The sequence below is a fragment of the Podospora pseudocomata genome, chromosome 6, assembly GCF_035222375.1.
Source record: "Podospora pseudocomata strain CBS 415.72m chromosome 6, whole genome shotgun sequence".
NCBI lineage: Eukaryota > Fungi > Ascomycota > Sordariomycetes > Sordariales > Podosporaceae > Podospora > Podospora pseudocomata.
This window is the reverse complement of record NC_085890.1, coordinates 2,820-15,460: the sequence shown is the minus strand read 5'-3', so window position 1 is coordinate 15,460 and position 12,641 is coordinate 2,820. Positions and strand designations below refer to the sequence as shown.

General features: G+C 50.8%; 2 protein-coding genes across 2 annotated transcripts; one reads left to right on the top strand and one right to left on the bottom strand.

Moving 5' to 3' along the window:
• Positions 1–296: 296 nt before the first annotated feature.
• On the bottom strand, positions 297–3,268 carry QC762_611210 (uncharacterized protein). Its single transcript, XM_062892800.1, has 7 exons — positions 3,040–3,268; positions 2,938–2,961; positions 2,818–2,870; positions 2,696–2,758; positions 1,356–2,622; positions 1,036–1,286; positions 297–956 (listed from the first exon to the last, which is right to left on the bottom strand). The coding sequence occupies exons 1-7, from the start codon at positions 3,199–3,201 to the stop codon at positions 446–448; spliced, it is 2,331 nt and encodes a 776-aa protein (XP_062740067.1). The 5' UTR covers positions 3,202–3,268; the 3' UTR covers positions 297–445.
• A 76-nt stretch (positions 3,269–3,344) lies between these two features.
• QC762_611200 (uncharacterized protein) lies at positions 3,345–7,739 on the top strand. The gene is made up of 3 exons (XM_062892799.1): positions 3,345–3,795; positions 3,853–4,040; positions 4,090–7,739. Exons 1-3 carry the CDS (start codon positions 3,655–3,657, stop codon positions 7,640–7,642), a joined length of 3,882 nt encoding a protein of 1,293 aa, XP_062740066.1. The 5' UTR covers positions 3,345–3,654; the 3' UTR covers positions 7,643–7,739.
• The last annotated feature ends 4,902 nt before the right edge of the window (positions 7,740–12,641 follow it).

The following is a 12,641-nucleotide window of genomic DNA, read 5'->3' as shown; positions in this document are numbered from 1 at the left end:
CTCTTTGTGCTACAGGCGAGTTTCAGTCAGCGTCATCCCGCACTTTTGGATTGTGCTCGACGTTGCCAGACGAGAGCCCGGTACCATACTCGACGAGGGTGGTAATATTCTCCAAGCCGCCACTTATGGTCCGAGTCCCGCAATGTGTCCAGGAAGCAATAAGTGCTACATGTAGTTTGATCGCCAACCTATCTTGGCATGATTGCTGAAATCCTCCATGTGCCTAACGTATCACCTCCATGTAGCCTAATGAGTTACATTGGGCTTTTTAAATATTACCTACGAGTGGCATGTTGGGAAATTCAAGATCCTGAGTTTCAGCTCTACTAGACTCTCCATCAGTCTATGCCGTTCTTTTGTTTGTTGAGTCAGGGACTCCATCAAGTGAATTCTGCAAGTGCGACTAGAGAAAATAGGAAATACCGATGTTAATACATGTCAATTGTTAATTATACAGAGATTCCAACGCTTCTATCTGGTCATTATTGTAGAACCAATCCTCCAGCTGCATCTCATTCCCCATCCACATCATAGGGTTAGCCATTCGATGTCCCTCGGGAAACTCTCCTCCTTCTCGGCCATTCTCAAGTCCTTGACCAGTTGTGCTCTCGGGCCACTGATCTGAGACAATTTGTTGGGAAAACCCTAATGTTCCGAGATAAGCGTCAAGTTCGAACGCTGCCTGATGGGCCTGGTGTGTATCTTTCGGTAGGTCGGTTCTTAAATCTGTACGTTGTCCGATCTGGCTGGTAGGAGGAGATTGAACATGATGGGATGCCACGCTGACGAGCACCTGAAATAAACGACGGAGTCTTTCCACGGCCTCAGTGACGGAAGACTCATACTGTAACGACGTGGCAAAGGCTTGCAGTCTGGCAAGATCATCCTTATCTTTTGTTTCGATTACCTGACAGAAAAGGACAATGAACGGAACGAAGGGGGCCATTAGGATCGTCCTGTTTCAGCCGTCAGCACCAATCAGCCCTTTTTCAGTACTTGCTGTGATAGGTGGAGAAACATGACCGAGCTACGTACCAGTGCATATAAGTGCTGAACAACCCGCAGTTTGTGGTCTTGATTAACTCCATACACTCTTGGTGTCGTCCTAGCGTTTGGCGTGCCACGTTTATACACTCTGTGGAGAAAGTGGTGGGTGATCCTGGTGGATTGGGAACGGCGCGATGCACCATTGTGAGGAGACTAAGCCGGAGTACGTGGTCGGACACAAGAAAGAAATCAGTCAAGTCATCGCCGGCATGTTCGCGGCAATACGAACTCCATTGATGCTGCAGTAGGTAGCGTCCTGATTAGATTTCATATTCAGGCCATCAGACCAGTGGCGAGAAGACACTTACAATCACCTCTGCCGTCTTGGCCTCGAATTCTTCCAAACGACCCAGCAGAGTCTTAACCCTTTCTCTCTTGACACTTTCTGGCGCCATGACGGCCTCTGGGCAATAAAGCAACTCGTACACCTGGCCCTGTAACTTTGCTAGGAGAACCCATAGTAAAAAAAATCCTGTGATGCCGGAATTGCCGGGATTATCTGTGGAAGGATATGGGAGGGAAATGTCGTAGTCTTGAATACTGGAGGACCGTCCAAGCCGGAGAGACAGGCTCTTGTCGACAATGTAGACGGACCAAAACAACAAGTGTCGCTTGTATCGATCAATATCATTTGCAGCCCCTCCAGACTTGAACAGGACATAGTCGTCGTTGGCTCGGTGATAGCCCAGTGTCTGGCACAGTTCTGATGCCTTGGAAGTCAGAATCCAGGCTAGGGAGGGCTTGGATATCTCCACGGCATAAAATGATCCCGACAGGAGCGCAGAGATAGTGTCATCGTTGGCGGGAAGATGCAGCGGCAGATGTGCCAAAGCTGTTTCGGTGGTACTACCACAGGTCTGCGCGTAACCAAGATATTCGTCTTTCTTTTCTTGGTCCACTTGTGCGCACGCCCAAAATAGGAAGTGGAGACCAACATTGACATTGATGAGGGTAATCAAATCGTTGTCCTCTCTCACATATGCCTCAAGGAACCCCGTGAGAGGTATTAGCTCGTACACCCAGGCCAGACACATAACCTTAAAGGACTGTGTCATCCGGAGAACCTCAACAACAATCTGAATAGGGGGCAACTTGCAATCTTTCAAGGATAGCGTCTTGACGGGTGCAGCATGTGGATACCGCATCTCATCCGCCGCTGGTTGTTTCTTCATGGCCTCGACGAGGACACGAAGGGCATCGAGGCGCTCGCGCATTTCTGGTTGCGAGTCCCGATCATGGACGGCAGTTTTCAGGAATTCACTGGCGAACTCTGTCTGTGCGGTAAGCGATGAGTTGCCCTCAACCATGGGCAGTGTGGTGTTTGCATGAGCATGACTGGACCTGACATGCGTGGTGGCGGTTGATGAGTCTGGGCTTGTTGCGGCTGGCGATGGTGTGACTGGTATCGAGAGAGCTGCGGGTTGTGTTCTTGGAGCGGTTACATTGGCTGGCGATGGTGCACGGAGCTGGATCTCGGGGATTGGGCGGCCAGTTGTGCGTTGCTGAGTTTTGAGTTGTCGCAGAAGATCTAGGATCTCATCCAGGCGACTGTCAAGGTGGTCGATCTTTTGCTCACTAGACAGGTTACAGCAACGGGGTCTGGTAAGTATTACGTGAACCTGACTATAGAATATCGAGGCAATCATACTATTGGTGGCTCAAAAGAATGCGAGCCCTCTTCTCCCTGGGTCGTATTTCATTGTAGATACATCTACGCAACAAGAGTCAGGTGAGGATAAACTTGAGAACAAATAAACGGAGGCTGCTCACTCGATCTTTGCTCTGACGCAATGGGCACAGGGAGATTCGCGATTGCATCCTATCTACGAAATAAACACTTAGCCACGTGAGAAATGATTGGCAACATACAGGCTGGCATCAGGCGCCTACCTTGCGAGCTCGACATGCATTGCACTGGATGATGTGTGGTCAGGTCAGTATCGATGTGAACAAAGCCAAGCTGAAGTGGGGTCAGTTGGAAGGGAGACGAACAGCTCGGGGGACGACCGATGCGGCTTCGGTGGGTGGGGAAGCCGTTGCGCGGTTCATGGCGATGAGAGTGGCGGCCCTATGGACGTACAAGGACAGAGGTGAAGCGATATTGGAAGCTGTCGGGTGTTTTGCCGTGAGCATCGGAGACGGAGCATGAAGCATGCGGGCGGCCGATGTTGAAATGGGCGGACAGTCGACCCTTCTGGCCCGCGGAAACCGCGGACCGCGACAAAGGCACGGACCTCAGTTCGCATCCACAGCCATGCCCTGTGCCAAGGATGACTTCCATTCTTGGACTGCCCTGACTCGGGATGACTCTTCGCGCATAGGTTGCGTCAGCTCGGTGCGGACAACGGACAATCCAGTGGCCGAGTGCCTATCGATCCCTCGAGATGCTTGTCGTCTATGCCTACTGCATATGGTCGTCCAAGTCTTGACCTCTGCTCCACTGCTTTGCAACCCTTGGCATCTTGCATTCCCTTGGCGCCAAGTAGCTGCAATTTCCTTCATCTGCTATTCTTTTCTTCAAAGGTCGCCGTCTTCTCCTGTTGACTGAATGACGCCGTCTACTACATCACTGAACCGTCGCTTTGTTGCCTCACACATACGGCAAAGATGGCGACGATGGCAGAGACGGAAAAGCCGAGCACTCCTTCAACACACTGTGTGTCTGAAGCCTTGACGACTCCTGGGCCCACCGAGGAAGTCGCCCCGCCAACCACGGAGGAAAAGGAGGAATCAAATGGTGCATACTGGGTAAGAAATCGATGCAGAAAACTGTGCCTCCTGTACCAACACTGACATTAAGAACAGAGAATATTCAGCTATGCCGACAAAGTCGAAAAGATCATTCAGGCAGTGGCTGCTGTTGCGGCAATCTGCTCTGGCGTGGGCATGGCTTTGCAGAACCTGATCTTTGGCCAGTTTGTGACAGTCATCACCGACTATGTCTCTGGTACTTCGGACAGTGACGTTTTCATGGGCGAAGTGTCCAAACTAGCGTACGTTTTGCGGCTTTATGACTCTTGCTTTGATCTGACACGTTTGTAGTCTTTATTTCGTCTACCTCGGAATCGCCCGCTTCGTCTTGTCATACACTTACAACACCTTGTTCACTTATGCCGGTTACCGCACCGTCCGCAACATTCGCCGCGCATATCTCCGCGCTGCGCTTTCCCAGGATGTGGCCTTCTTCGACCTTGGGTCTGCCGGCTCCATCGCAGCACAAGCGTCATCCAATGGCAAGCTGATCCAGAGCGGCATTTCGGAGAAGCTAGGACTCACCTTCCAGGGGCTGGCTGCATTCATGGCCTCCTTTATCGTTGCATTCGTTACCAACTGGAAGCTTTCGCTTATATGCTTGTGCATTGCCCCCGCAACAATCTTGGTCATGTCCATTGTCGCAATGGTTCACGCCGGCCACGAGACCAAGATCTTGGATATTTACTCACAGGCAAACTCTTTTGCCGAGGGCGTGCTTGCAAGTGCCAAGACTGTTCACGCCTTTGGCATGAGGGAGCGGCTGGTTGAGAGGTTCAACAACTATCTCGATGAAGCGGGGGTCTGGGGACGGAAGATTTCGCCGCTGCTCGGCATTTTAATGTCGGCCGAGTACAGCATCATCTTTTTGGGGATGGCTCTTGCCTTTTGGCAAGGTATTGCCATGCTGTCACGCGGCGACATCGCTGCCGGCGAGATCTTTACCGTCTTGTTTGCCGTCGTAATTGCTACCATCTCTATCACCATGCTCGCTCCGTACAGCATTGACTTTTCGAGAGCTTCAACAGCTGCCGCACAGCTCTTCAAGTTGATCGACACCATTTCCAAGATCGATCCCTTTGACGAATCCGGGGATCAGCCCGATGGCGTGGAGGGCCTTGTGGAGTTGGAGCACGTGTCATTTGCCTACCCCTCGAGGCCCAAGATCAAGGTCTTGGACGACTTTACTCTCACAATCCCGGCAGGAAAGGTGACTGCTCTCGTTGGCGCCAGCGGTTCGGGTAAGAGCACCATTGTCGGTCTCTTGGAACGGTGGTACAATCCATTCTCTGGCTCCATCAAGCTCGACGGCCGGCCCATTGACCAGCTCAACCTCCACTGGCTTCGCAAAAACATTCGGTTGGTGCAGCAAGAGCCTGTCCTGTTCCAAGGAACTGTCTTTGAAAATATCGCCTATGGGCTGGTGGGCACGCCATACGAGCAGAGTTCTCGCGAGGAGCAGATGGCTCGTGTGGAAGAGGCAGCAAAATTGGCGTTTGCTCATGATTTTATCCTGCAGCTCCCTCAAGGTTACAATACGGATATTGGCCAGCGAGGAGGTTTGCTGAGTGGAGGACAGAAGCAGAGGGTCGCCATTGCTCGGAGCGTGGTTTCCCAACCTAAAGTTCTTCTTCTTGACGAAGCCACTTCGGCTCTAGATCCCCATGCTGAAGGCACGGTTCAGAAGGCGCTCGACAGGGCTGCCGAGGGCCGCACCACGCTGGTCATTGCACACAAGCTAGCTACGATCAAAAAAGCAGACCAAATCATCGTGATGTCCAAGGGCAAGATTGTTGAGCAAGGCACTCACGAGGGGCTAATTGCCCAGGATGGGACCTATGCCAAACTTGTGCGCGCTCAAGATCTGGCTGTCGGAGGCCAGAAGCTTCCAGACACGGATGGGTCTCGGGACATGGACAGTCATGATGAAGGCGACGAGGACAATGAGAGTCGTCATCCGATGGAACTTACCAAGACCATGACCCGATACCCAACACAAGATTGGATGCGGCTGGACGAGCAAAGGGATCGCGATGACTTCCACAAGCATAAGCACGTTGGTCTCTTAACCGTAGTAACCCGTCTTGTCAAGTACACCCCTGAGCTCAACCTGATGTATGGGGCACTCTTCTTGGGTTGTGTAGGAGCTGCCGCGGCCTTCCCAGGTCAAGCCATTCTCATGGCCCGGGTTATGGACGTCTTTACTTTGACCGGGCAGGCCATGGTTGACCGCGGCAACTTCTTTGCCTGCATGTTTATTGTCATGGCGGGGGGTTGTCTCGCGGTTTACTTTGTCCTCGGTTGGGCTTGCAACACGATTGCCCAGACGTTGACCCGGAAGCTCCGCCGACAAGTATTTGACAACTTATTGCGTCAGGACATCCAGTTTTTCGACCGTCCCGAGAATTCGGTTGGGTCCTTGGTCAGCCATGTCGAGTCAGACCCCCAAGGCGTCTTTGAGCTGATGGGCATAAACGTTGGGCTCATTCTGATCTCGGTCCTCAACCTCGGAGCTTGCAGCATTTTGGCTATCGCACACACTTGGAAACTGGGTCTTGTTGTTGTCCTTGCCGGGATGCCACCTCTCGCCCTGTCTGGCTTCTTCAAGATTCGTCTTGATGTGAAGCTGGATCAGATGGTTTCCAAGCGCCATTCCAAGAGCTCTGCCATCGCCTCGGAAAGCATCAATGCCATCCGGACAGTGTCGTCGTTGGCTTTGGAGGACAAGGTTCTCGAAAAGTACACTGCCGAACTGGACCATGCCGTCGCTGGATCAGTCAAACCTCTTACCCTGATCATGACGTGCTTCGCCTTCACTCAATGTATCGAGTATCTCTTCATGGCTTTGGGCTTCTGGTACGGCTGCAAGCTTGTCTCGGACCTCGAAATTTCCATGTATGACTTCTTTGTGGCCTTTATGGGTGTCTTTTTGTCAGCGCAAGCGGCCTCGCAGTTTTTTGCATTCTCAACAAGCATGACCAAGGGGCAAAACTCGGCAAACTACATCTTTTGGCTCTCTTCACTCCAGCCAATAGTTCAGGAGACACCGGACAATCAAGACAGGAAGCCTTCTTCTGGAGGTCCCATTGAGCTCGACAATGTCCGCTTTTCGTATCCGCTCCGCCCGGACACTACCGTGCTACGTGGCGTGGACCTGAAGATCGAAAAAGGACAGTTCATTGCCGTTGTTGGTGCGTCTGGTTGCGGCAAGTCGACCATCATTGGTCTTTTGGAACGGTTTTACGACGCCTCTACTGGCACAGTCCGCATTGCATCTGATCCTCTCCCCTCAATCAACCCTCGACATTATCGCGCCATTGTCTCTCTCGTCCAGCAAGAGCCAACTCTCTTCCAGGGAACAATCCAAGATAACATTGCTCTGGGGCTCGACGAAAGCGACATGCCCACCGAAAAGGATTCTGCATTGTCAACTCGGGTTGAAGCGGCGCTTCGCGCTGCGAATGCCTGGGACTTTGTCTGCTCTCTTCCGGACGGTGTTGCGACTTTTGCTGGGCCCAACGGAACACAGCTATCAGGAGGACAGCGCCAGCGGATTGCTATTGCCCGTGCTCTTATTCGTAACCCCAAGATCCTTCTTTTGGACGAGGCCACGAGTGCGCTTGATTCCACAAGCGAGAAGATTGTCCAAGAGGCCCTTGCCGAAGTAGCAAAGGAGGGTGACCGCATTACTGTGGCTGTTGCTCACCGACTGAGCACCATCAAAGACGCGGATCTCATTTGCGTCTTCCACGCAGGAAAGATTGTGGAGGTAGGGACACATGCAAAGCTTTTGGCTAAGGGGGAGATTTATAAGCAAATGTGTGAGGCTCAGAACCTAGATTAATAATTCTTTTTGTTTCTCGCTTTCTTTTTACATAGACATTTTTTAGTGTTTAGAATAATAATAATAAGGATAAATCACTAAAGTATTATTAAAGAGATACATTAGATACACTTGTCAAAAGTACGATGCACTCTATGAGGGTCAATATTATGGGGGTTGCAACTGTGTGCTTGTATTGCTTGTTTTTTCTCTCTGTTCCTGCTCTCTTTTATAGACCTTTCTGCAGGATTCATTCTGTCACATGGTCAACAGACCATGGCCACCGCCAACAGAAGGATGAACTCCTTGCTAGTAAGACTCCTTTCTTTCTGACACACCCCCTCAGATTCAGCCGAGCCTGGATCTGGACCGTACCATTCAGTATCTAGGTCTTTGGTTCTGTAACCCCTATTTGCTGGAGGAACCGCTGATGGAGTGGAAAATTCAGGGCTTTAGTTAAGCCGTCAGCTATCATACTATTTGAGGGTGTGTATTCGATCTTTATCGTTTTGCGGCTGACTTCCTGCCGAAGCCAATGGTTGTGAATATCCACATGCCGGAGCTTGGTTTGCAAAGTAGCCATTTCTGCAGTTACCAACCGAATAGTTTGCTTATTATCACACTGAATGGTAATGTGGTGTTGGTCTAGTTGAACACTGAGTTCGTTGAGCAGTCGGTTTATAAATAATCCTTCTTTCGTCGCTTGTGCGAGAGCGAGGAGCTCGGCTTCGGTGGTTGAGGTAGTGACGTGTCTTGCTTATTGGCTCTCCATCCGACTAGGCCGCCGAACAGCTTCATCGTGTAGGCTTGCGAGCTTTTCCGATCGATCGAATTATCAGCAAAGGAGGCATCGCTGGCAATAACAAAGTCGTCTTCACCCCCTAACCTTAAAGCCAGTCTTCGAGTGTTATAGAGGTAATGCAGCACTTGATCGGCTGCTTTATGGTGTTGTGGTCCAGGATTAGTATTGAATCTAACCAGCCGTGATGCCGCAAATGCGATATCTGGTCTGCTAATCACTGCGGCGTATAAGATTGATCCAGTCTTTTGCTGGAAAGCTGTGATCGATCGAGGCTCAGCCTTGCCCTCGTATGGCAGCAGTTCCATTGTAGCCATTGGGACCTTGGACTTTATACTGTTGGTCTCTTTGCTGGCTAGGGTGACGATTTTGTCGAAGTACGCCGTCTGAGAAAGCCAAATTAGGCCTTTCGTTCTATCTCTGAGAACCTCAATCCCTAGGAACCATTGGAGGTCGTTTCCACCAGTTAATTGGTATCTTTGCCGCAGTTGTGATGCTAAGGTTTGGGCTGTAACTGTATCCTCCTTTCGATAGGCAAACACAATGTCATCAACATAGAAGAATACAAGGATTCCGTTCCGAATCAGAATACATGGTTCGTGTGGAACACTCTGAAGTCCCAAGGTTTGTAAAGCCGTAGTAAGCTCCTTTTTCCAAAGCAGTGGAGACTGGCGTAATCCATGCAAGGCCTTCTTCAGCCTTAAGATCTTTCCAGGGGACCGGTAGCCAGTAGGCATTCGCATGTAGATGGTGTCTTCAAGGCTGGCATTGACGAACGCGTTGACTGCGTCGTACTGAATCAATTCGAGGTCAAATCTAGCCGCAATAGCCATCATTGTGCGGAACGATCGGGCTGCTAGTGTGGCTGCGTAGGTTTCTTGTGCAGTAGGCTTTTGCTGATCACCTCTGACTACCAATCTAGCCTTGCAGTTCTTGAAGGTGCCGTCCTGGTTGAATTTGTAGGTATAAACCCACATACAGTCTAGGGTTTGATGGCCTTGTGCCTGTGGATCTGACCTATCCACTTCGCACCAGGATTGCATATTTGCGTGGCTTTGGAGGTGGTCTTTTTCAGCTTGCAAAAATTGAGGACCGAATGGGTGGTGTTTCAACTGGTGGTGTGATTTCGGCAAAGGATGTAAGTTTTGGCCGTGGAGGGTTTGAAGGCCATTCAGCCGTCGAGCTAGTCGTTGAACTGCAGCCTTTGTAATAGGGACTTGCTCCATGGGCACCCCCCTTTCTCTCTATGGGCATCCCATATATAACCCTGGTCAAATTGGTCAGGGTTATGGCTGCAGCCGCACCTTCAGGTCTGAAATGCACCGCCAACACCACCACCTATCTCCTCACCACGTTCAACGACGCCCAGAATTCCATTCCATCTTTGCTTACATACAAATTACAGTGGAATCAGGATATTGTAATTGTCAAACAGTCAATTGAAGCTATTCCTAGACGCCGTTTTCCCACCACAATGCCTCTGTGACATCACTTTCCACACTACACTTCCGAGCTGAAAAGCTCAAATCCATGCCGAATTCCAAAACAAACCAGGAATCGCTTTCTCTGGGCCAAAGGCCCCGCAAACGCGTTTTCCGAGGTCTTTGCTTGCCCCGCGAATTCAATCCTCGCCTCTGGCCCTGGCAGTAGGCCTGACGATTCTCCCTGACCGAGTCTTCCTGGGACTGACGTGAATAGCAGAGGAACTGGCCGCCATAGTAATTTCGCTGGCGGACTGTTCCTTGGAGGTGTTCTGGACCGTATCCTCCGAGCTTGAGGCGACCTGACGCCGTGGCTTCTTCGTCTTCCGGCGCGAGGCCGTCAAGAGAGAGGGCTTCTTCCTTGGTATCACCGTGAGGTTGACTCTCTTCGGCTGGGCTTCGTCAGCCTCGTGGTCGGAGATCTCGATTACTTCGGCGGTTTCGTTGGCAGCGGCTTGAGGAGCGGGTTCTTCATCCACGTCTTGTTCGAATTCGGAGAGCCGGCGCCGTATACTGCTCGTAAGCCGGCGAGGCGCTTTCTCGTGGATTTTCGGTGGTTTGGTCTTCTTCTTGCGCGGGGCCTTCGGGGTTGTAGTAGTTTGCCGCTGATTCGGCGTTGACCGTGGTGTTGAGCGAACAGGAACCCCGTCAGGCCCATTCCTCGGTCTGCCTTTGGGAACTGTCATTTGAGGGTTCTTCAATTTCAAGTATGGATCCGCGATCTGTGAACAAGAAGGTTAGCTGTATTCTACCACTGTAAACAGGGAGTTGTGAGCTTGCCGGTCGATGAAAATGCCACACGTGGTGGATGTCCCACAGTTCAAGAGGTTTCCCGCCATCTTCCATCAATTGAAGTAGCTCGTGGCGGCAAGGAAGCCCGTACTGCTCGGCCACACAATAATCGCGATCGCACGGTTGAAGTGGCTTTTGCGGAGGTTGGTTGTTGATTGAGCGACCGCCGAGGGCATACTGGTACTCCTTCACCAGCAATTCAAGGCCTTCAGAGAGATCAATCGAGGGAGAGGTCCCAACCACTCGCGATTCACCATATCGTAGCGGACTTTGACTTCTTGATTGGCGACATCCGTTCGATACAAACGAAGCTACTCAGAAGCCATTTGTTTAACGCAAAAGTACAAGCGCAAGAGATCGCTTCTTCCGTTGACAGGAAGCTCTTGATGTTCATGTTCGTCGACTCCGAAGGTGAGGTCGTACGGGCGCCGCAATTGAAGTAGCGCTTGATGGCGTACTGAGCCCACTGATCCTTGAATGGCATCCACGTCTTCTAAACGTAATCGATGACAGCTTGTTGATCGTGGAAGAATCTACAGAGAGCTCTCCAATTCTCCCAGAAATTCGGGACTCGATGTGAGAACATCACGGACTTGAAGGCTTTGACGAAGCCGTGGGCATCGTTCGTAATTTTCGATGGGAAGATGACATCGTCGTCGACTGTGAATCCTTGCGGATCGATCGGAGGAGGTTTTGTTCGTCTTCGCTGAGCGGGGAGTTGGGATCCTAATCCTCGTTCTCTTCGTCAGCAACAGTGTTACCATCTCTCTTCTTCTTTTTCCACTTCTTTTTCGCGTTGATGAGGATGTTCTTGAGGATGTGGAAGATGCAGAGTTGTTGTTGTATATCTGGAAAGACGGCGCTTAGAGCATTCTTTGCCTCATCACATTTATCTGTGATGATGACGCTGGGTTCAGGAATCTCGAGTTCTTGGAGTAGCTGCTTCATCGACTCGAAAACAAATCTGTAGGTTTCTTCTTTCTCGTTGTTCATTACGCCGAAGAACATCGAGAAGTTTGTACCGATGGAAGTCATCGAATTCGATTGAAAGAATGGAAGCTTGAGATGATTTGTCTTGTATGTAATATCGAGAAACCAGACGTGTGGGAATTGCTTCATTAGGTCTACCATCTCTGGCAAACAAAAGACCAAGGCTTGAAGCTGATTCTCATCGCTGGGTTCCCAGAGAGCTATGTAGGGAATACCGTCTTCGTCGAATTTCTTGATTAAAGCCCCAACAGCAGTATAACCACCAGATTGCTTGCGCCTCAGCCTTGCCCGATAGTTGTAGATATCTTTGCGTTTGACGAGGGATTCCTTTACTTGCTCTCTCACCATCCTCGTAACTTCACGAGCATTAATGGTGACCTCCTTCGCTGTACTCTTGATGATCTTCTTCTCTTCTGCCACCAGCCTGCGATGCTGAGGATGAGCTGTAGGATCAGAAGAAGGTGGATGGTTGTGAACGCGATGCTTGGGATCTTGGTGATTCTTGATATACCATTTGCCGGATTCTTTTTCGTAGGCGTTAACCTTGAATAAGCAACCGCACTTTCGTGATGAAGTCTTTCGGGACTTCGCCGTGGAAACCGAAGGATGGCCATATCGATCACAGGCGAAGGTATAACGCCTGTAACCACCTCCCTTCTTCTTCATTCGAGCCTGGGTTTTGTTGACGGCGTAACCGTGATCTCTGGCCCAGTAGTTCATGAACATGAGGAGGTTGTCAACGCTCTTGATGGGTAGGTTGTCCTCGCTTTCCCTGTCGGAGAAATCGGGTGGCAGCGGCAGGGCCCAGACTTGCTGCTCGGGATCATTGGGAGTGTCTTCGGTTGTCGCGTTTTCATCGTTTTCATCGTCAAAAAAGCCCTCAAAATCCGCTTCGTGGACGCCATCGATGTTCGGAAAGGGCTCGCCATCGGGTTCGGGTGAGAGTTCCCGCTCCAGT